The sequence below is a fragment of the Corvus kubaryi genome, unplaced genomic scaffold, assembly GCF_017639235.1.
Source record: "Corvus kubaryi isolate FWS band 111438036 unplaced genomic scaffold, C.kubaryi_AGA036_p1.0 72, whole genome shotgun sequence".
Taxonomy (NCBI): domain Eukaryota; kingdom Metazoa; phylum Chordata; class Aves; order Passeriformes; family Corvidae; genus Corvus; species Corvus kubaryi.
This window is the reverse complement of record NW_024582060.1, coordinates 4,737,914-4,760,398: the sequence shown is the minus strand read 5'-3', so window position 1 is coordinate 4,760,398 and position 22,485 is coordinate 4,737,914. Positions and strand designations below refer to the sequence as shown.

The 22,485-nt window shown below is 40.5% G+C and overlaps 2 protein-coding genes and 1 long non-coding RNA gene across 13 annotated transcripts in view; 1 reads left to right on the top strand and 2 right to left on the bottom strand.

Moving 5' to 3' along the window:
- SLCO1C1 (solute carrier organic anion transporter family member 1C1) overlaps nucleotides 1–6,784 on the bottom strand; it is a 53,030-nt gene extending 46,246 nt beyond the window's left edge. For 2 of the 8 annotated variants that reach the window (XM_042050235.1, XM_042050232.1), the window contains exons 1-2: nucleotides 6,373–6,780; nucleotides 2,059–2,204 (exon numbers count right to left, since the gene is read on the bottom strand). In XM_042050235.1, the coding sequence (XP_041906169.1) occupies nucleotides 2,059–2,204; nucleotides 6,373–6,457 (231 nt within the window). In that variant the 5' untranslated portion in view covers nucleotides 6,458–6,780. Of the gene's footprint in view, nucleotides 1–2,058; nucleotides 2,205–5,993; nucleotides 6,095–6,372 lie in introns of those variants that run through there. The other 6 variants (XM_042050241.1, XM_042050236.1, XM_042050240.1 and 3 more) reach the window with 6 other exon arrangements.
- The window catches only part of LOC121675137, a 33,755-nt gene continuing 17,446 nt past the window's right edge, over nucleotides 6,177–22,485 (top strand). The window contains exon 1 of the long non-coding RNA XR_006019968.1: nucleotides 6,177–6,417. This is a non-coding gene — a long non-coding RNA (uncharacterized LOC121675137). The remainder of the gene's footprint in view (nucleotides 6,418–22,485) is intronic.
- Nucleotides 12,954–22,485, bottom strand: part of PDE3A (phosphodiesterase 3A) — a 225,523-nt gene continuing 215,991 nt past the window's right edge. For all 4 annotated transcript variants that reach the window (XM_042050231.1, XM_042050228.1, XM_042050229.1 and 1 more), the window contains one exon: nucleotides 12,954–22,407. In XM_042050231.1, the coding sequence (XP_041906165.1) occupies nucleotides 22,160–22,407 (248 nt within the window). In that variant the 3' untranslated portion in view covers nucleotides 12,954–22,159. The remainder of the gene's footprint in view (nucleotides 22,408–22,485) is intronic.

Genomic DNA, 22,485 nt, shown 5'->3' with positions numbered 1-22,485 from the left:
AGAGACAGTAACATTTCATATGAATAGAGGTCTAGAGCCCTGTGCTTCTCCTTATCCTCTCTGACAATCACACTCCCAGTACACAGGTTCTCTGAGCAATGTACTCACCTCCAGTGCGAAACTCCTTACAGCATCTCATCTGACAAGGTGCAGTGGTAATAACATCACTGCTGAATGCAAATTTTTGTGTTCAAATATATCTCTGTGTCATGTTCAATACACTTTATCCAGTGCTGGCTATCCCTCCTTCAGAAACAGTTGTGGGTAAATAAACTTGCACAGCCCCTCTCTGGTTCTTTTTTCCTACAGCAGCAGGTCTCAATGAAGTCTCTAGTACAAATATTGCCATAATATTTTACATTTTCTGTATGTTTATGCCCTTGGATTTTAAATAGCAATGTGAGAGCACATTTTTTTTTTTACAGGAAAGTTGTATAGGTAAAATGCAACTTGAAAAGCTTCTGTGTGTCTTTAGCACAAGTTTTTTCACAGGATTTGCAACTGTCCCAGGTGTGCAGTGGTGGAAAGACACTCCCGATTTAGGGCTGGGACAGAAAGGTACAGATGATTTCACATTCTGCTCTGGTTTGTCAGTGCTTGTGAGCAGATATTTCACCACATCTATCTGGTTAATACAGGCAATTTTAAGACACAGGAAGGTTGATAAGAAATGTTGATAATTGGTAAAAACAACTTGTTGAATCTGCGTATTATTTTCTTAACACATTAAGCAAAACCTGAAGCGGACTTTTTCATGATTTAGAGATAGCTTAAATAATTTTATTCTGACTCAGCAAGATCTAATCAGAACTCAAAAAGGGTTAGTTCACAAAAAAAGAGAGGTTTTCTAAGTTCGGACAGGAATACATAAGTTACATTGGTTTGGGTTCCCAGAAGACACAACTTCTTTAAAGAGAAAGAAACTGAGCTGAAATATTATTGCTTCTCTATTTCTGGAGCTAATAAGATGATTCCTGACTGGCTAATCTGTGACAAGTTTTATTCATTGAGGGGATTGGATTATTGTTGTAGCAAATGAAGGAGCAATGATAGAATTAGATTATGGTACAAAATTTAATTAATACAACTCATCTTCTATTTCAAAACAAAAAAATTCAAAATTTCTAGACTTCAGGGCAACTGTTGCTGATGTCATTGGCTGTACTGGGAGCTGGATTAATATCTGAAAGTAGATGTGTGTGTGAGTGAGGGGGAAAAGCAACAGAAGAAAAGACTGTGCATGATGAAAAGAACGGGCCAAGGCTGAAAACTCATTTTCTGAGTAACTCAAATCATCTCACCATAGTATGGTGATTTTTGAGACCTCACCCAAGAGAGTGTGTCAGCATTTTGGAAATAAGGTAGAGGCAGTAGGCAAAGCTTTGTGCTGCCTGCTGTGCCCCTGTGTCCCGAGCAGGGGGCAATGCTCCTCCGAGAAGCAGATCCCACCAGCAGGTAGGCAGAGCTACATTGTGAGGCTCAAAGCAGGGACCTCCCATTACCTCCAGGAAAAACTTCTTGGGGGTGAGAGAAATGTAGATACAGTGGTGATGCTTCTGCAGCTTCATTTCTTAGTCACCTCATGCAGAGTTCTCTTGAATAAGGAATATTACAATAATGCTTTAATAATATAGCACTCAAAACACACAGACCATAATACAAATACAACTTTGGAGAGCCCAGGAGACTACCACGGCTACAGTCTTAAGCAGTCTGTACTGACAGCCTGTGGTATCTGTCTGCTCTGTTCTTAACTTTGGGTGGTGCAATAAGGAAGATAGAAGGACTTTTCAGGATGGCTCTTGAAGATCTCATAATATGCAAGACTCAACCAACAAATTATATTTGATGACTGTCAAATGTTAGGCAAAAAGAGATCTGAAAAAGATTTTCTTGTGACTTAGAAATACCTCTAATAATTTCATACTGACTCAGCAAGACATAATCAGAACCTAAAAAGGGATCACTCACCAAAAAAAAAAAAAAAAAAAAAACCACCAAAAAACCAGAGAGATTTTCTAAGTCCTTACTGGAAAATTCAAACTTCTCTTACTTTACCTTTATACCTCCACAACACGACTGTTTTTCCTTGGATGCGGATGATTCAGATTTGAATGAAGAGCGGTCCACAGGAAAGATTGTGTTGTTTGAGAAAAAGTGAGTATTTTCTTTTGATGAAATCTCCATGATGGTATCCTCTGCTTCTAAAGCAGAAAACATGAAGAACATTTTAAAAGGGCATCCTATTAGCTCAGCCTCAAAAGCTCATCATGTGACAGCAACACCCTGCTGGACTGTTTTCCCAACAACAGCAATTACCAGACTTTACAAAAGAATCTGACCAGTGCACTGGATGTTTAATTATGGAAATTTGCAATCCACTTGCCTATAATAATGGAGATTAAATCATACTCAGCAAACAGCCATCATCTTCATTCTCTAGCTATCATCAATGTGATTTCACTAAACATTTGACCAAGCATGGCCAGCAGACTAAACAAGGCTCATTATCATTTCAAACAACATTTCTGAAGTCTACATGTAAATTCACGTTTCTAGATGTGACCAGGTCTGCAGAGATTTCTCAGCGCTGATCTCTGAATTTCCCATATATTTGGGACATTAAGTAATTAGATCAAAGGAAATCTATCCCCATTAATGAGGCACTTGAATTGTTTTAGATGGAAACATTAGCTCTAATCATCTGATTTTAGCTAATGAGTTACACAAGAATAAAGAGGTTTAGTTCCCTTTACCATTTTACATAGAGTCTTAGGGCTCAGTGGTCAATTGTTTCAGGAAAAATGTGAATTTGCTTCTTTGCAGGTAAATACAAAGAAGTAAAGAAAACCTAAATACTGCACTTTGAAAACAAAAGATATCAGTAATTCCTAAATCTCTAGTTACATACTGCAGTACTTTGTTCTTAATTTCAATCTCTAAATCAGATCTGCAAATATTTATGAAATCAGCATCTGTGTTCACTTTTAGGCAGTCCTATGTTTTACGGAACTGCTGCCTGAAAATATGAATAAGAAAAGTTCCTGTTCTTATATGTTTGTCTGAAGACACAGATCTTACATAAGTTAAAAATATGTATGGTTTTATGTATATGTATATACCTCTGGATACATATGTTTTCATGGCTTCCCAAATAAGCACTTGTTTTACCACAAATACAAGTGAAAATAACAAAAGTATATCTTTAGATGCTAAGATTTGCTCACAGGCTCTTTTCATGTATGAACAAGACAAAAGGACTTTGATTGTGGCACCAAAATTTTCACCAAGGTCTCTCCATCATTTAAAATAAGAGCTATGACTACATATAAGAGAAATATTTGCATTTGACGCTGTCCTGGCAGGAACTCTAATGTATTTTCTTATCAACACTAAAGAGCACAGAGACGTTTTTGCCATAAAAAATAAAATTTTTTTGTGCTTGCTGAACACTTATTGCACATATTCCTGTTCTGCTTCTGGCTTCCTTGATGTGTCGGGAAAAGTCACACTGTCTCTCTCTGCCCCATTTCTGAACCTGTACAATGGGGAAAGACAGCATGTACCTACAGCAGTTGCATGAGGATAAATTATTTTGTGACAATCACATAGGGTGTGCCATGTAAGCACATCAACTAGCCTTTACTGTAAGGTTTGAAATGCTCTGCATATTTATGGCAATTTTGGAATTAAAAAAACCCAAAACCTGGAAAAGGAAAACATATGCACCACAGCTAAATGAATTGTCCTTATCTCTGAGCAAAGCAACATCCAACTAGAGAAGGTCTGGCAGAGGTGGAGGGTCCCCTCCACTGCACCCCATATGCAGGATTAGTCAGAACAAAAAAAAAGATTGCTGTGGTGGTGTGGGGGTTGAATATGATGCACTGATGCTTGACAGCAGCATGCAAGTTTGCGTACCGCTGAGCTGGTACAAATCTCAAAAGGACAGCAGAGCTTAAACAAAACTTTTGCTCAGCAGTATACAAATTATTACAGTATAAAAATTATTAACATTTATCTTCTGACTCTGGATGTCAAATTGAAGAGTGCAAAGAAGGTCTGATATTCATACAGGTTCTACAGACTTTAATATATCCCCAGCATCCCCTGTGGGATGCCTTTAAGAAGGTTGGTAAGTTTTCAGTCACATGCAACCATGTATCTCAGTGCATCAGTTTGGTTGCCCTGACAATGCCTCTGATGGAAACTTTTAACACGAGACAGAGTGCAGAGAAAGGTACCCAGAGTAACCACAGCCAACTGCACTATTAGTTTTGATCCTTCCTCTTTAGTGAAACCAGAATACACAGGGCTGTTTCACTGTAATCACAAATTTGGCACTCAAATACTTTTGGCACCATCGGTGTTATACTGGGAGTATTCCTAATATACTGTCAATTCTGGAAGGAGGTGAGGGACATCTCTGGTTTTATCCAAGAAAATATCTAGCTGGTAAGGATGGTCTCTTACTGAATTGGGTATAGTGATAGCCTCAGGTTTCTACCTTATCTGGGATACCATATTTCTCTAGTGACACAGAAAATGAGGACAGAGGCTGTGTAAGCACTTCCTTTCTAAACATGGCTAGAATGTCAGAAAAATGTAATCATAGAATCATAGAATTGTTTAGGTTGGAAAAGACCCCTAAGATCATAGAGTCCAACTGTAGACCCAGCACTGAGAGGTCCACCATTAAACTCTGTCCCTAAGTGACACATCCGCCCATCTTTTAAATACCTCACCAGGATGGCGACTCAACCACTTCAACTGGGCAGCCCATTCCAGTGCATGACAACCCTTTCAGGAAAGATTTTCCTGGTATCCAATCTAAACCTCCCTGGTGCAACTTGAACCTGTTCTCTCTTGTCCTATCCACTGTTACTCAGGAGAAGAGCCTGACCCTCCCCTCGCTACAGCCTCCTTTCAGGGTCCCACCTGATCCTCTTTTTCTCCATGGTAAACACCCCCAGCTCCCTCAGGTGCTCCTCACAGGACTTGTGCTCCAGATCCTTCCCCAGCTCCATTGCCCTTTTCTAGACACACTAAAACACCTCAATGTCCTTGCAGTGAGGAGCCCAGAACTGAACACAAGATTTGAGGTATGGCTTCACCAGGGCTTACTACAAGGGGGCAATCACTGCCTTGGTCCTGCTGGCCATGCTATTGCTGATACAGACCATGATGCCACTGGCCTGCTCCTGCACCTTTAAGATTTCTTTCTTGAAGAGTGTCCAGCCTTCCTTGACCCCTTTTCCCCTCAGAACTGCCTCCAAAGGAGCTCTGTCAACCAGTTTCCTAAACAGGTCGAAGTCTTCCCTCCAGAGTCGAAAGTTGCAGTTTGCTGAGCTCCCCTCCTTACTTCTCCAAGGATTAAATCTCTTTCATTTCCTGATCACTGTGCCCTAGATAGCCTGCAAATGCCACATCACCTCCCAGTGCTTCTCAGTTCACAAACAGGTCCAGTGGGACACCTGCCCTCACTGGCTCTGTCACCAGCTGTGTCAGGCAGTTTTCTTCCACATGCTGCAGGAGCCTCCTAGATGGTGTGGACCTCTTAGACCTCACTTCCTCTCTGCTGTGCTGTATTTCTAGCAGACTCTCACCATGACATCTGCCTTGCTGGCCTTTCCACTGACTCCTACCCATAAACAGCTGTCCCTATTGTCACCATCATTAAGCTCTACAAATCAAAACACCCCCTAGTATAAGGCACTCCCACTGCCTCTCCCTCTGTGCCTGTCCCTTCTGAAGAGTTTATGATCATCCACTGCAGCACTCCACCTATATCACACCTATAACAACTGAGTAAGTGCAGGTGGGTGACACTCTTCCTTAAGGACAGCTGCTCACACCTTGTCCCTGACTGTCCCCTGGGCTCACAGCTGGGGCTCAGACCCCTCCTTCCATCCCTGGCTCCAGCTCCTGGGGTGTGGGAGCCCTCTCTGGTGGCTCTGCTTTCCATTCCACCAAAAGCACGCCCGGTAGCTCACCTGTGACACAGCTCGGGTGGCAGGGGCACTCACCCTCCCCAGGGTTGGCATGTGGACCTGTGCCTGATGGTCAGGTGCAGGGACAGACCTGTCCCTGAGCATGCATTCAGCAGGCTAAGACACCTCCAGGCAGTTCCTGAAGTGCCCCTTCACTCATCCAAACTCCAGGCAATGAAAAAACCTCCTTCCCCTCTGGAAACTCCTCCACTCTGCAGTAAGCCTCCTTAGCCATGCCTTTGCCGTGTGTCAGCCCACAGGCACAGGAGCTGCACTTGCTGGACTGGGTGGACACAGAAGACTGTTCACCCATGAACCCAGCTAAAGGACATCCTCTCTGAAAAGTGAAGCAACAAAGAGAAGAAGAAAAGCTGAATCTTACCTGGCAGCAGGAATCCCCAGAGATGGTGTCTACTAGTTTTCACAGGTAAGCTTCCTCTACTGCTTATGCATACCCACACTTGCATGCACAGGCACTGGTCCCAGATTAGAAGGGGGAAAAACTGGAGGGGAAAACCTCCTCTTAGAAATTACCCTCTCTGGGGATGTACATCTTATACTGGAGGTAGAGAAAGAAAACCAATAGGGGTGGGGGAACTCGTTTTGTCTCTTGTTTTGCCTGAGCATTTGCTATTTGCCTGCCACCCATCCTCCTCCCCCACCTCCTCAGGTTTTTCTTCCTCTGTCCCCTCTTATCAATTCCAGGACACTGGGCACACCAGCAAAGCAAAGATGCCGGGTGCCCTAGATGGGAATCATGAAGAGCATCTAAACAGCTCCCAGGGAGTATTTTTCTTTGCAAGTTGCTGTAAGTTTGATGAGGCACGTGACAAAGCTTTGTGGAGAGGAAAAAACCAAAACTCTGATCTTCTTAATTGCTCAATCCCAGGAAACAAAAGACTTCAAGGGGGAATGGACTTGGAAAAAAAAAAGAAAATGGAGAGTGCATGAAAGAAGACAGACTGGAGGGTGAACAGGTGATTCACAAAGACTCCTTATCCAGTCCTTGGTCCTTATGCCCAGTACACCCTGCTCCCCAAAATCCCCAGGGCAAAGTCCCTATCAACATGATGTAAAACCAGAGTGAAAAGATCCATTAAGGGGGAGGAAAGAATTGCATGGGACAGTCAGTCAAGTCCTTTGCCACAAGGAAAGGAAAGGAAAATTTTGCAGACTTCATTCCCACCCTGAGCTTTTCCTGCCGCAAAGTCACAGCTACTGAAACATTTATTTGCAAGTTTGGGTAAAGGTGAAGAACGTGACTAGTTCCCCCGTAGTTTCTTGAGCAGAGAGAGGCTGTAAATCCTGTCTTCTGCTACCCTGTACGCTTTGATTATATAAACAGAAAAGGTATTGAAGTTAGAAATTCTTCTTCCTTTTCCCTTCTTGTTGTCTCCCACCCTCTGCAGTACAGCAGGTTCCCATGGCAGCTAAACCCTCACTCACATAGCCAAACACAGAGCAGGCTTCTGCTTTCCTAGATTTAATACAAATTACCCTTTCCTTCGTTATTTCTCCATTTTGAGTTCTTAATGCGGCTGGAACTTTATTACACTACACATAATTCACATTTTGTACTTTAAAGTGTCTTATATCCTTTTTTGGTTTGGAAACTTGGAACTCTATTTTCCCCTTTTCTAAGAGATATCAGGGTGCCTAATAGTCCACAGTAATTAGTGATTAGGAGACTTAGTGTTTATGAGCTCTTTCAGCCTCTTTAAGAGAACAGCTTCCAGGCCATTTCCTTCAATTATTAGGAAAACTGAGTTTACACAATACGGGATCTGTACTAGTTTTGCATGACCTTTAATCTTCATTGCTGACCTTGTTGCTTTCAAAGATTTCTGACACAGATTCCAGTTATTCTGCCACTGGTAATGTTTACCCCACTGTCCTTTAAAATAAGTGAAGTTTCATGATCAGATCCATAAATTTGTTAAAAAAATTCCTTAATGCCATAATCCTCCAAGACCCCATTATGCTACAAATTGTATTGATGAACACCAGAGCATTGTCCTCCACACTTACAGAAAAGTACCTATGGGCTGGTTTTATGTAGTTCAGAAAGCAGAAGTGCTTTGAGGAACAAGGACCACAAGATTTAGTGCAATCCTCTCACCTTTCCTGGATTTTTGGTTCATTGTAAAACCTCCGTATCAAGTTTTTACCACATTTGGGCTTTTACTGAAATTTTATTGTAGAGCCTTCTCTGACTTCTTTATAGATGCTGATATCTTAACTGGAACTTCCCCAACACCACCCTGGGGGAGGTATTTTCCATTATGGAAAGTTTTCTTACGCCTCCAGAAGAGTGTCACCATTCCTTTATGACCCAATGATAGCAGTTCCTCAGAAATGATCGTACTTATGTTCTCTACAATACTTTTCAAGATGCTCAGAGTAAATGAATACTGGATCCTCTCTAAAATTCAGTAAGTTAATCTGACAGAAAAGGAAGTCTCATCCAGGTAGGAATTTTTTAGTCTTCTAGGCCTTGCAGGCCATGGATATCACATGGAAAGGCAATGCAGTACATCACCTACCACAATTCACTACCAAGAACTGAGACATGAGAAACAAATCACTACCAATTCCAACACAGGACATGACACCTCTTGCTGGTCACTTTTCTGTGCCTCCCATAGCACAATGACACAAAACCCATTGGAAGCTTGCTAGACAATCAACCAGACAAGAAAGGTTTTGCTTTCCTATAGTCCTAAAAGAAATTGCCTACTTATTCTGTAATTGAAACAAACAGAATTGAAACAGCTTTAAAGCAGCTACAGAACAAAGAACCAGACTGAAGCTTGTTCCTTGAGGTCTGTTTTCTTTACATTCCTACTTTGTATTAGTTACAGGAAATTAGCAGCCAGACCACCTTAATTTCTAAAGCACAGGTTAAATTAATTACACTTACAAAGCCTTGTCTAGCCAGAGTGAATAGGTGTGGCAAGAGTAATCTTCGTGCATGGGCCCACCTTTACACTGACAACACAGCAGGTTTGTGGGCCAGTCTTCAAACCATCCAACAACCACAGAACTCTGAGGTGCAGCCCCAGGAAACCAGCTGCTGCTGCTTCTTCAGGCACATTTCATGAGTAAATGCTAACCTTGTCAGTCTCAAAAAATCCCAAAGCTGCCCAAAACCCCATACAAACACGTGTCATCTTCCCCCCCACCCCGCCCAGTGTTTAGAAGCATGAAATGTTTTCCTTTCTAAAAGAAATTTTTAAAAAATGTATCCCAACAAAATGCATTTTCATCTGCTAAAAGGAAAATACTGTTTAAAAAAGCAAGCCAAAACGTATAAATAGGATTAGGATATACCACATCACCTTAAAATCTTAAATGATTCTTACAGTCCAACAGAGAATACATTTCCAACCCTTAATATTGTGCTGCAAAGCAAAGTTACTTAAAAACTCTTGGTGGAATGAGTCCTCAACTACTCTCACTGAGCCTTGGCCAAATGCTCCTTTAATACTTTATTTATGCTAACATAAATACTCCAACCCTGGGCCAGTTGGTGCCTGGACTGACTCAGAGGAGAGCCAGTCCCAGCAGCAATTACTGTAAATATGTAGCTTGCAGTCAATGACAGGTAGAAAGAGGGAAGACATCTGCTGTTAACTAATAAGGCATCCCAGTTTTACTGCCTATAAAATTTTAATTGCTTTAACTATGCTACTCTACTGCTATGGATTATTCATTTCTTGACATTAATTTTCCTCTTCTTTTTGTTGCCAGTCCTAGGAACAGGCTTGGTAAGAACATAAATGAGTAGGAAACCCACTGCCAGAACAAACCTTGAGTACCCATTCCACATCAAAGAACCAGAGACAAGTAATACACTTTGGCTGTTAGAAGCTCTTGGGGATTGCTGTGAGAATTTTAGCATTGGGGACTTTCTCATCCAACTAAGGAGTTCCAGATCTATCCTCAAAGAATAGTTTTCTTACGAAAGGACAGCAAAGCAATTGAAAATTTTTCTAATTATATTTTCGACTAACTTCTTGTTGTTAGGATATGCAAAGGTCCTACTGAATAGTCTCTTTACTCTGAGGTGCTCATCAAATTATCCTGACATTTTCAGCCCCTTGCATGAGACACAGGGAAGAAAAACTTTCAAAAATAGGAGTGGGAGTAAAAACCTTTACTGTACCCTGATCACAGAACAGTATCACCTCTTCTGTGTATGCTCTCCATGCTGGGTGCCTGAGGCAATGTTTAGGAGTGTGGTCAATGGCTGTACATTACCTTGAAAGAGCTTGCAGAAGGTGACTGATCAGGTAAAATGGCTCAGAGGTTTTCTTTCCTGAGTGATTAGTAAAAAAAAAAAACCAACCCCCCCCCTCCCCCAACCCCCCCTTCCCCCAGCTCAAATGACAGAGTCAGACAGGTTTTAATGAGATTTGGAAAAGAAATACTATGTATTTTATACAGCACCACACTTTGCAAAGATCCCAGAGGGCCCTGTGAAACCTGTTTCTGACGGAGTATAACAAACAGGATGAATGAGAATTCCAGTGATGTGACATTCTTCAGGGCAGGAAGCATTTGGGGAGCTTTGGGGAGAATTTCTGTGTATAAAGATGTAATAAGTGAAACTGGAACTTGTCCAGCCATTAGAGATTAATACCATTAATCTTAAAAAAAGTCCTCTAGCATTTTCCTTAATGAAGATAAGTTCTTTGAAGTAGGTTTAAAACCAAAGATTTTGGCTAGAAATGTGGAAAGAGAAGGTGCAAATAATTGAGCAGAGGAGCTGATTACACAGAAGGCATTGAATTTGTAGACTATGATGCCTTTGGCAAGAACAGTAATAAACAATCACCATGTGCAAAGGATTGTGAAGGGAAGTAATTTATCAGCAACAACAACAACAACAAAAGGCACATTAAATGAAGCCGTTTTGCAGATCAAACAGGAACCTTCTGCTTTGTATTTCCTGGCTGAAGACAAGCAGGTGCTGCAGCAACCTTTTATTTGTATCAGACTTCCAAACCATTATGCCTGTGTCTATCCCAGATTGTTTAGTGATTATAACTAACAATCTACATTGGGTGTGACACAAGCCATCAAAACCTGCAGTTAAACTTGAAACTTGCATGTTTTCTCATAAATTAATGCAAGGTTCCTATCACCTCTTGGCAGTAAAGCTGTTCAACAAAGTAGTTAGTTTTGACACCTGCCACTGCAGCATGCCAGGTCTTTGAGAATTCAGTGTGGAGTGGTTAAAAATCTCCCTTGGACAGTATGAGATGGCAACCCCAGAGCTACAGACTCCATCAGCCAGGGTAGCACCTGCAAGTTACTCACCTGTCAAAGTCGTTTGCTCTTCCATGCCTACATTAATCACTGACAATATCCGGGGAGTCCGTGGTGGCATGAGGTTGATTTCCACAGGGTTTTGGTGAGATAATTGAAGAAACATTAAAAGAAAGCACTGCTAAACAAAGCGCCAAGAGTTCTCTGAGAATTATGTTTTTAGCAAAACACCTCAAGTGCTTTTAGGCAAGTGGATTTGCTCAAGCAATTGATTGTGATGTGAACACCTGGAAAATGCAACATTTAATTGAGCCACTACAGACTGTGCGTCATGGCCTCCTTTATGCTTCACCAGAACCCCAGGAGAGTCAGGCTCATGTGTGGTCTCATTAGCAGATTCACTGCTTCTGCCCTGCGTTTTATTGCTCATCTCTTCCCATGGGAACCTCTTGCTGTTTGAAGAGCTCCAGAGAGACTTTGGTGATTTTCAGACAAGTGTATTCTTTACTTTGGTAGGCGCTACTCTTTGTGGTGAGAAGTAGTGAGGGAAAAATTTTTCTTTGCTACTCCAACTGCATTCCTCTTCTGTGAATTTTAGCATCAAATAATTACGTGCTATTGAGTTATTGTTTGGGACAGACCAGCTGCTGGCTTAGAATCAGTTCCCTTGGAATAGGTATAAACATCTTTTACTTTCCTATTGGCAAGGATCCCGACTTGTATCTTCCTAATCACTGCCTGGTGCAAATTTCCTTACATTTTTTCCATTCAAAATTTTAGCCAGAGGACAAATAAACTGGGGGATTTGAAAACTGACGGCCAGATATGTGGCTGATACTCTTGCAGATTTCGAAATCTGTTAATTTTTAAGTTATGGGAAAAGAGGCTTTGAACACATGGTTGATCTAGATAATTTTTATGTAGCCATTTCAAATCAATTAGCTGAAGAGCTCTCCAGGTCTTTGATGAAAGTAGGTAATAAAACTTTAAAAATGGGTAAAATTTTTGACAGCTGTGAGATACTTTTTTGAAATTATAAACAGTGAGCAAAGACAGTAGCTAGATGTCAATTCTAGCCCACATAAAAGACTAGTAAAATTTTTCACTGAAAAATGACAGCATACTTACCAATATAATGGCAAGAAAATTGATTTCACTCACTGATGTCCCACTTTAACAGATTACTCCTATGATTAATATGGAAAACTGTTAAGGTAACACATTTCATTTTCTCTGGAAGCATTAGTCACTCTGCATTGCTGTGGCTGAATGCTGCCATGTAATACTGACCACATTCAATCCTTATGGTCCATATTAATTGGATTGAGCAGTACACAGATGATGGACGCTAAATATTGGTCATCAGTAAAGAAGAATGGTTATAATGAGGCTTTCCACAGATTGGCTGAGCCATAAAGTATTTAACATGGGATTTATTAGTAATCTGAACCAAAGTGCAGAATTCTGCAGGTAAAAGTCACAGGAAATCCGATACCAATAAACAGGAGCTTGGGTCACTAACACATACCAAGCAGGGCTGGCAGCTAAAATGGTAATTCAATATATACAAGCTTTTACTGGATTTAAATCAGAGTCCAAAGAGGGTACAAGTCATTTGTAGTCTGACACTTAAACTGAAAGCTGGGCACCGAAAGCAAATTTGTTCAGTAAAGGAAAAAGAAGCACAGCCAACAGGATACCACAGAATTATATTTATGTTGTACATTTGTCTTCACATTGCAACATCCACATTGTTCATTTTGTGACAAGTATTTCTAATAATTTTGAATACATATTTACTGTATAATACATTTTACCAAGAGGCACTTCCAGTAATTCTGGCAAAAAGGAGCTTCATTAGAGTGTCTAACTTACAAAACAGTAAAAATAAATAATGTTTATCTAAAAGATTTTTTTTCCTGTACAGAATCTATTTTGTACAAAACATTTATCAGCCATTAACTAAATCACTTAACAAATACTTGTGAAGAGAATATATTAAGTATTGCTACATGTATTGAGTGCAAGATACTAGTGAAAGGAAAAGAATTATTCTGTTTATGAAAATCACCTAAAAATACAAGGCCTTGTTCCTGAAGTGTTTAGAAAGGAGAAGCTTGGTTACAACAATATTGACAATATATAAATATAAATTAACATATGTAGTACTTAGTGAAAAGAACACTGTGTTAAAAACTGGCGTGTACAAATCCTAAACAAGATGGCACTTTTCTGCATTGCCACTTTGGCTGGCAGTTGTTTTTTAAAATATTGCTTCAAAAGAATTATAAAGGTACACAAAACCCTTTTCAAATAGAGCCATATAAAATTACACTCCCCCCACCTTTTTCTCACCTTTTGAAGTGAAAAAAAAATCAAGGAGGGATTAAATTTGTAGTACTCGAGTGATTTGTGGAAACTTGCTACTATAGCTGAGTCTGAATAAACATCATTAAAATAATTTTGCCCTGAGGTCCCAGGCCAGGAGTCAAACCTCACAGGATAGGATGTAAGATGACCAAATTCCTCAGTGTTTCCTGAAGTAAAAAACTTTGTCTGGCCCGTTGTCGATTTTAAAATACAAAATTTGTATAATTTGGCCCTAAAATCTGGTGGGGGTCAAGTGCTTCAATTATACTGGCAACTGAAGATTTTAATTCAGAAAGGGTTGTGATCTTGCTATGTTAATTTCTTGATTACCAGAATGGGATTTTTAATTTTCTTAATCACACTTTCTACATGATAAACATACTTGCATATTGTAACCCAGACAGGGCACACTGAACTGGAAAAGAATTATTTTTGGAAGGTATTTCTTCTACAACTGGAGGCAAAGGTGAAAATATGTGTTTTTGTTGGAAAATGTCCTAGATGTTCTTCTATCAAAAGCACTAAAAAGGAAAAAAAAAACCTGCCACCCATCAGTGAAAATGTTAATCTGTTAAACAAATGTAACCCACAGTATGAATCACTGCTTTTTTAAAAGTGAAATTACTTTCCATCATGCAAACATCTTATATTGATTACTCAAGAAAAGAATACTTAACTTTAGAAAAGTAATGACCAAAAGTATGCTGACATCGTTGAAATATTAAAGATATCATCAACATCACATAGCAGTTATTAACATTGTCTTTGATCTTTTGGGACACCATCTGCAGTACTGTATCAAGGTTTACAAACACCTACAAATCAACATTCTGCAATCAAATACAGGTTTTCGTTGTGTTTCAGGATCAGGCAGGAATTTTGAAAAGGAAAGTCAGCTTTAGCAAACTTTAGCAGGCTTTCTACCTAAAGCAGTATGTACACACATGGCAAACCCCTCACTGTTTTCTCTCTGACCAGATCACGCAGATTTTTTATATTTTTTTTTAGCAAAGCATGGGGGAATGTCATAGGTTAGCTAACCTATGACAGGGAAACATGACTAGGGACAGAGGAGGAAAAAAAACCCTGCCACCAAGAACTCCCAACTTCTTTAAATAAATACTTAAAAGCAAAGAGCAATAGGAACAATTGCTAATTCACATCAATTGTTTCAAAGCATTTGCTGCAGTAAAGGAAGACAGCATTGAAAACTGGAGCTATTATTTGATCTGATTTCTATGGTTTTGCCTCAGGACAAGAGAATTCAGTCATAAAAGGACACATGGCCTGCAGCTGTGGCAAAGTCCTGTATACCTGCTCTTACACTTCCACACAGAAGACAGAAATATTTGGGTTTCCCCAACTAATTCACTGCTGGGATACACCCCTTTGCACACCTGCAGATTTCAGTGGTGCTCCCTGGAGCACACAGATTCCATATGGCATCCAGGGCAGAACAATTCTCATCTGTTGCCCCTTTCCCACACCTTGGACATAGTACACACATGACTTTGGAATATGAAACCACTGGCACAGACCAGTGACCTGAAAAGCTCAAATGAAATATTCTTTTTTTTTCCTCTTGCAGCAACCAGAGTTTTCCTTAATGAAGGAAAATTAAACAACGTCAGCCAAAAAGTCTTCTTGATTTACTACATCCTGCAGCTTGACAGACCAGAGTCAAGGCCAGTTGGTTTTACCTGAGCTCATCAGCAGTTTTACATGAGCAAGCGCTTGGGGGAATGTCTGCATACATCTCAAGTGACACAGGCAAGGTTTCAGACTGCACAATGCTTATCGTTTCAGTTTTATCAAAGAAGTATTGTTAACTTGCTCAAGCTTTTGCCCCCTTTTGTCATGGTGAAAATGGACTCTCCAGAAATACACCAGCACTGTTCTGCCCCCAGGCTCCTGAGGAGCTTGTATTGTCCTAAGAGCTCAGGCAGGTGCTCACTCAGGTGACATCTCTATCCTACTGAGGTGGTGTGATGCATTTTTCATCAAAAGAACACCTGCCTGCCAGGAAAATCCCACTAATGGCTTCTGAATAAATCATAATTAGGTTGTAAATGGAGAATAATTCTCACACTGCTCCCTCCAACACTGGGACTCAATAACTACCACAGCAGGGCAGGGGCTAAACCCTGCTTTGATTTACCTTCAGAGGAATGTTGTTTTGCTAAAAGAAAGTGATGAAATTCAAAGAAAGATTTATCATACTAAATTGCTCTCAAAAGTACTGGTGCTATTTTGCTCTAAAGTTTGACTCCAATAATCAATAATTTTGCAAGCTCTTCCAATGTTTCTTAAGATAGCTGTCACCTAATTTCAATTATTCTTTCATCTGTTCAAAATCATTTAACATGTATTTTTTTCCAAGATCTCTGGACTTTCTTATTTGTTGATTCACTGAAAAATAGGGGGAAAAAAAAAAAAAAAGATTCCTCCACTCTAATTAAGGGGAATAATAATTATCTTCTCCTTAACACTGCCATCATTTTGACTAACACTGCAACATCAAACAGAAATTAAACTCCCAGAAACTTTATGTTTACTCCATTTCAGCAGGATTACATTTGATTTTGAAAGAAAAGGAAAAAAAAATTTGTTCTATAGAATCTGTTTCATACCGGACTACAATTTCCTTTTCTCCTTCCCACAAAATGCTAGTTTGACTTCCTTCCTGCATGTGTGCAACCCCATCAACTCGAGGACTGATTACACCCACTCTGAGCTGTCAGCTGAGGAATACCCAGGTTCTAAGGCCACCATCCAGGGCTGAGGCTGGCAAGAGGAGGCAACCCTTTGTGCCTGCAGAGAGGTGTGTTCCTCACTCTGGGAACGTGCTTCTGTCTTATCTTCTGCCCATGAGGCCATGGGATGTGCAGCAACTTCTCATACTCATCCTTAAATTGAAACCTTCCTTCCTTCCTTCAACATGTGATGTTGGAACATCTCGATCATGACAGGACTTGCATAAGTAATAGCAAATGTTACATGTTGTTTTCATGCAAGTTTTCCAACAGTCAAAAGCCTCTTCTTCAGAGAACAAAAAGCCACAGACTGCGGCTGTTGTCCTCCCAGCCCACTGAGCACTGTGTGCGTGAGATGGGCCAGCCCTAGCATGGGCCACAGTGCATCTGCACTGCCTCTCCCACACCTGAATCGCCTGGTGCCCTGCCTGGGGTATTTGAAGACGCTGTCTTCCCTGGATCCCAGTGCCAGCAGAGCTGGTTTGCTGGGCTCCCAGGCTCACACTGGCTGGTGCATCTGGCTGCACATACTGAAGGTTGGTGAGAGGCTGGACTCAGACCTGTACCCATCTTCATCAACAGCAAAGCCCTCACAGGATCACACCATAGACTGAGTAGGATAATTCAGAGACTTTGCACAAGTACTTAATTAACAATCAGGTCCAACCACAAACCTTTTGCTGCATTAGACTTATGGCTAAGTTTTCAAAAATCCTTAGGGTTCATGTTGAAAACTGACAAAATTCTCTAGGATTCCAAGACCAGCTAGGCTCAGGTTGCTGACAGCTACCCCACACCTACTCAGCTCACAGATCAGCAGCATGGGCACAGCACTAGATGCCCACAGAGAGTCCTTACAGGCTCTACCACTGACTGATGCTCAATTTGGCAAGATCTTTGGCTTCTTCACACTGCATTCTACTTTCTAGGACATTTCTGAAGAAAGATGGGGCCAGAGTTTCAGAAAGAAAAAAAATTCCAGCAAAAAAGCAGACAGAAATTTGGAATTTTAAAAGAAAAGAAATTAACTTAATGTCCAACATGGAATGCATAGAAAGGGACTTGGAAGTGGAATTTGCTTAGATTCCAAATGGTACTTTAAAAAGCATCTATCTGAACCTCTACAGCCTTAACTTCCTTCCAGATTCAGACCACCAGGATCTTAAGAAATTCTACCAGTGGTACACTAATGGTGAAAGACCCAAATGCATCTTGTATTTTAGGCTGATGATGATGCAGAGAGAAGTTCACCCATGATGCCAGGATAAAAACTGCTGAAAATTATCCTTCCATTAGTAACAAAAGCATTCTCAAATTACATTTACCCTGGGAATCACTTCCTGCCATAACATGACCATGTCTGCTATGAGAAGCAGCACCCTGCACAAGGTCACAGGGGAGGCCTTTGGTGACACACAGCTTTTTGTAAAAGATTTCATTCACAGAAAAAGGCTGTCCAAAATCCTGCCAAGAGCACAGTAAAATCCCTTTTCCCTAGATTGTTTCAACTCAATTCTGATGCACAGCTTGCAACATCTCACCAAACACCATCTTCCTACTGGAAGAAGTAGATGATTTTGAGAGATGAATTTTAAAATGCCCTGCACATTAGCTAAAAACTAACCAAGATTTTAGAATTAAAGCATAAATATAGAGCACATGGCCCTTTGAACATGGTGGAAACTATTGTTTTTAGACACAGCAGATTTGGTTTCTTAGAAGCTAATGTCTTACACTCCTCCTAAAAGGAAAGGTAATGAAATACTTTGGGGCTTTCATGCTCTCTACTTCTACGTGTTCCATCTGCAACACAAGTGCAATGAGAGAAGTTATATTCCATGGTAAACAGCATGTGGCTATCAAGGAAAGTGTCAATATATGGACAAAAGTGTTTATGTGTGGTTGCTATGTGACAGACAGAGTGCTTTTGTCACTGCACTGGGAGCTGCAAGGACTGTAAAAGCCCCATAATTCAGGCAACAGCAAACTTCTAGACTAGGAAAGAACATGATCAGACACCAAGTGACATTAAAGAGGGGAAAACAAAATATCCAAATGGAAAAAATCATCTAGTCTTTCTCTTCCTGCTTTTAAAGAACAGAAAACTAATAGGCTTTGGGGTTTTTTGTCACTGCAAAACACTGTTCAAATGGGGGTTGCTTTCTCCAGTATCTAACATGCTGCTTTGCATATGGTATGTACCAGAAATTCCTATCAACATTGTAAACATGCCACCTAAAACATGAGCGTTTTGTTGATTGGATTCAATTAGTTTTCTTTTATTTTTTTTTCTTCCTAAAATATTTCATAGGCTGTGGTTTATTTGGTGCTTGTAACACCAAAGACTATGCAAAGTGGAAAACCTTCAAGATCTAGCCTCCAAAAGGCTGCAGTAACTGCAGGTGAAAAGTTTTGCCTCCTTTGGACTAGAAAATACTGTGGAGCCCCCTAAATTACCTGCTTCATTATCTATGAACCCTAAAGCACAAAAAAGGGAGATTTTCACATTCTTGACATAAAATCCCTCTGGTATTTTCTTTTGTGTTATATCTAAGCCAGCCTGGAGATTTCCTGATCATTGTCTGCAGACATGCACTTCAAAGACTGAGAATCAGATTCATAAGGAGTGGCCACCTGCAGAAATTGCATTTGACTACTCAGTATTTGGAGTGGGAAAAAAAGTCACCCCTTACCAACCTGAGCACTCACAGCTACTTCAGCTTCTTCACTGGAATTTCTTTCCAGTTTAGATAAAAACAACAATCATTCTGATTTTAAGCCTGGCAGCAATTTCTTCACCATAAAGATCCAATTCAATGACTGTTCCCACAAACAGGCTTGGGTAGCAATGGTGTATCAATTTCTAACAGCTGCATTGGCAATGTCAAAAAACAAACTAGAAGCTGACACCAATTTTACTTAATGGCAACCAAAAATGATGACTAGAAAAATATAATGGTTCAATTTCAGCACATTTTTAGATAACTTTTCTTAGTTCAACCCTGCATATGCCGTTTAGAGGAATATGTGAAACTTCACTTACAGGATTTTGCCTCATTCTTGAATGCCTCTTTGTAATTTTACCAGCTGGAAACCCACTAACGCTGCAATAGAATTTTTTCATCTTCCAGGTACTGTAAAACCCAATATTAAAATCCAGTTGCAGTGATTATGTACTGAAAATTGAGAAAGAAGTGCTTGGAGATGTGACATTTTAAAGCATCTCTGTGAGTTTAATTTTTAAAGGACAGAATGAGGCATAATAAATCCTTCTCATACTATAAGGTATGCATATCATTTGTACAAGAAAAACCCAAATAAAATGATCAATCAAAGTGACTGAAGAGATGTGAAAACAATGCAAGCTGGAATTGGTGGAGACTTGCTGAGATCTTGGAGACAACTTTTTTCTTTTGAATGCATTCTGCTATGTCCTTTCCCTTTAAAACAGCAGTGCGATTTGGATCTTTGCTTTCCTGATTTCATTGGAAAACACTGCCTAAATATTCCTGCTGATAAGAGCATTCAGAACTGTGCTCCAGTCACTCTGCTGAAAGGCAAACACATTCTCTACTGGTAAGAGTAGGACAGGACAGTATCACGCAAATGCAACCAGTAAAAACCCCAAATCCTCTTTTGAGCAAAACCTCATTCTGACATAAATGCAAAGCAAGAAGGAACTCTGAAGTGATAACACAAATGTGATTGGCTTTGATAGAGAATGTTTTCCAGTGTTTTGGGGAGGTGTCAACAGGATCATGAAATTTGGTGAATGTGTAATAATAGCAAAAAGTGATGGGTGTAATGTCAGAAACTTAACACAGAAAGGACTTCTACAAACTCTGCCTTTCACAAGGAATCTTACTCTCACAAGCAACCCTCTTCTTGGTAATGGGCTGCAGAATCAAAGTAGAAAAAGCATACATAGTCAAATAATTTTTGAGATACTGAAGTTTATATATATAATTCCTTCTGTGGGAACAAATCTCTAAATTGTGTGGTACTGGTCAGTGCTGCCAGTCTCCAAGAGCATTAATATTTTAAAGCCTTGATCCTGTAGACCACTGGCTTCCCAGAAGGGTCTATACAAATTACTCAAGACTTTATTTGTGGGGTTTGGAAATGGCTACGCTGTATAAAAATGTTTTTGTATTTATTTTTTAAAAAATTATCTTTACAAAACAGCTTTTCCCTTTTTTTCTTTTTCTTTTTTTTTTCTTAAAGATATCATTATCTACAGGAACCCATAAAAATTTTTCCATATTTACATCTAGATAGCTAATCATTGACAAATATACCGTGACATAAAATATTGAAAGTGAATATCCAACCTTTTAAATAGACATTTGGCTCACAGCATAAACAACAGAGAAAACAAATGAAGAGAACAACAACAAGAAAAAAGATCTGCTGTTCTTACAGGCTTGATCTTTTTCTTTCTCTTAAAAAAAAAAAAAAAAAAAAGAAAGAAGAAAAGTATATTGGTGGGATCAAACATGCTGCTTCTAAGCAGAATGCCAGCAACAAACTGCTCCCATCCAGCACCTCACACTGAAAACCCAAGTTCTCTGAAGCTCACGTGAGTGGTTGCTGGGACACCCGAGTGTCCAGCCCATGCTGGACTGGCACCTGTCCCCCATGCAGCTCCTAATGCACCCTTTGCATTTTTCTGGGGAAGGCCATGACCCCCACGCTCCCCCTTCTTTTCTCTCACAACAGTTTAGCTTTGTTCTTAAATGGTACATTTGGTCATTGATGCCCAGAGGCAGAGGGTGAGGGCAGAAGAGGATAGTGTGCTTCCAAGATAGCTTCCAAGCACACATCTGCTCCCCATTTTCTCCTGCCCAAACACTCATGCTGACCCCACGCAGCTGTTCATGTGTGCAGCAGTACAGGGAGGGCCAGGTCATCTCCAGGGGAACAGACTGCTGTGTCACACACCCCTTTGGAAACAGCCCTCCTGGCACATCCCTTTTGCCAGCAGTCTGGGAAACGCCGAGGAGGAGGAGGAGGAGGAGGTGGTGCCGGCACAGCTGGGTAGGGCCAGAGCGGCAGCCTGGGCCACTACTGAATGGCTGCTGCCTGCAGCTGGAATGCAAACTGGGATTGGAGGGCTATGGGAAAGCAAAGCTCCTCAAAATCGTTCCCTTGCAGGCACAAATTCTCTAAAATTCTGGCCTTCTGTTTGTTGTGGTATATTGGGACATGTGCTACAGCTAGTGTGGTAAGAACTCAGACTATGCTATATTTCCTCACATCCACTCACACTTGCAAACACCCCCTCACTCACACATATGTGTTGGCAGGATATATCAGCATTCATATAAAGCTTTGGAACTTTTATCCCTCAGCATTAAGAGCAAAAGCTACTTAACTGGTACCTTACTGTTAACTGCAAATGTGCTTCAGAAGCAGCATTTCCTTAGATAACTTTCTTCTGTAAATATCACAGTGACCATAATATATCATTAAATGTATTTTGCTGAAGTGTTCAGCCAATAACCCTGGCTATATATATATATATTTTTATATAATTCCACCCACCCCCAAAATCTCTTCAAAGACAGTCTGTAAAGCCGGTGTTGCAGTGTGAAAGCTTCCTTGAGCATAGGAGTTTAAACAATGTACCTCACCATAAAAAGGAAAGAGAAACAAATTAAACAGCTGTAGGCGCATTATCCCATACTTCTACAGTGTTGTGTCTAAATGCTGTGCTGGCTTGAGAAAGAGTCTGTGCACGAGTCAATCTGTCTTAAAATACTGCTGTAAATATTGTCATTGGTTTGGTTCTACAGTTGTGTTTTCCTCTTCATCCTTCTTGGCCTTCCCTTTCTCCTCCTCCTCTTCCCTGATGGCCTGGATTTGTTCTGAAGATTGGTGCAGTGTGGATTGCTCCGTGCCTTGCTTCTCTGACCCAGCTAACCTCTCCTCATCCTCAATCACTTTCTGCCACATCTTATGGTTCTGAAGCAGGTGCTGAGTGATCTGACAGTAGATTTTCCTCCTCTTGAACTTCTTCTTTCCTGTAAAACACCATGTGACATTATGTACTGGTTTCTATTGGGGAAGGAAAAGGGACTGAAGGTATAGGAAGCAGACAG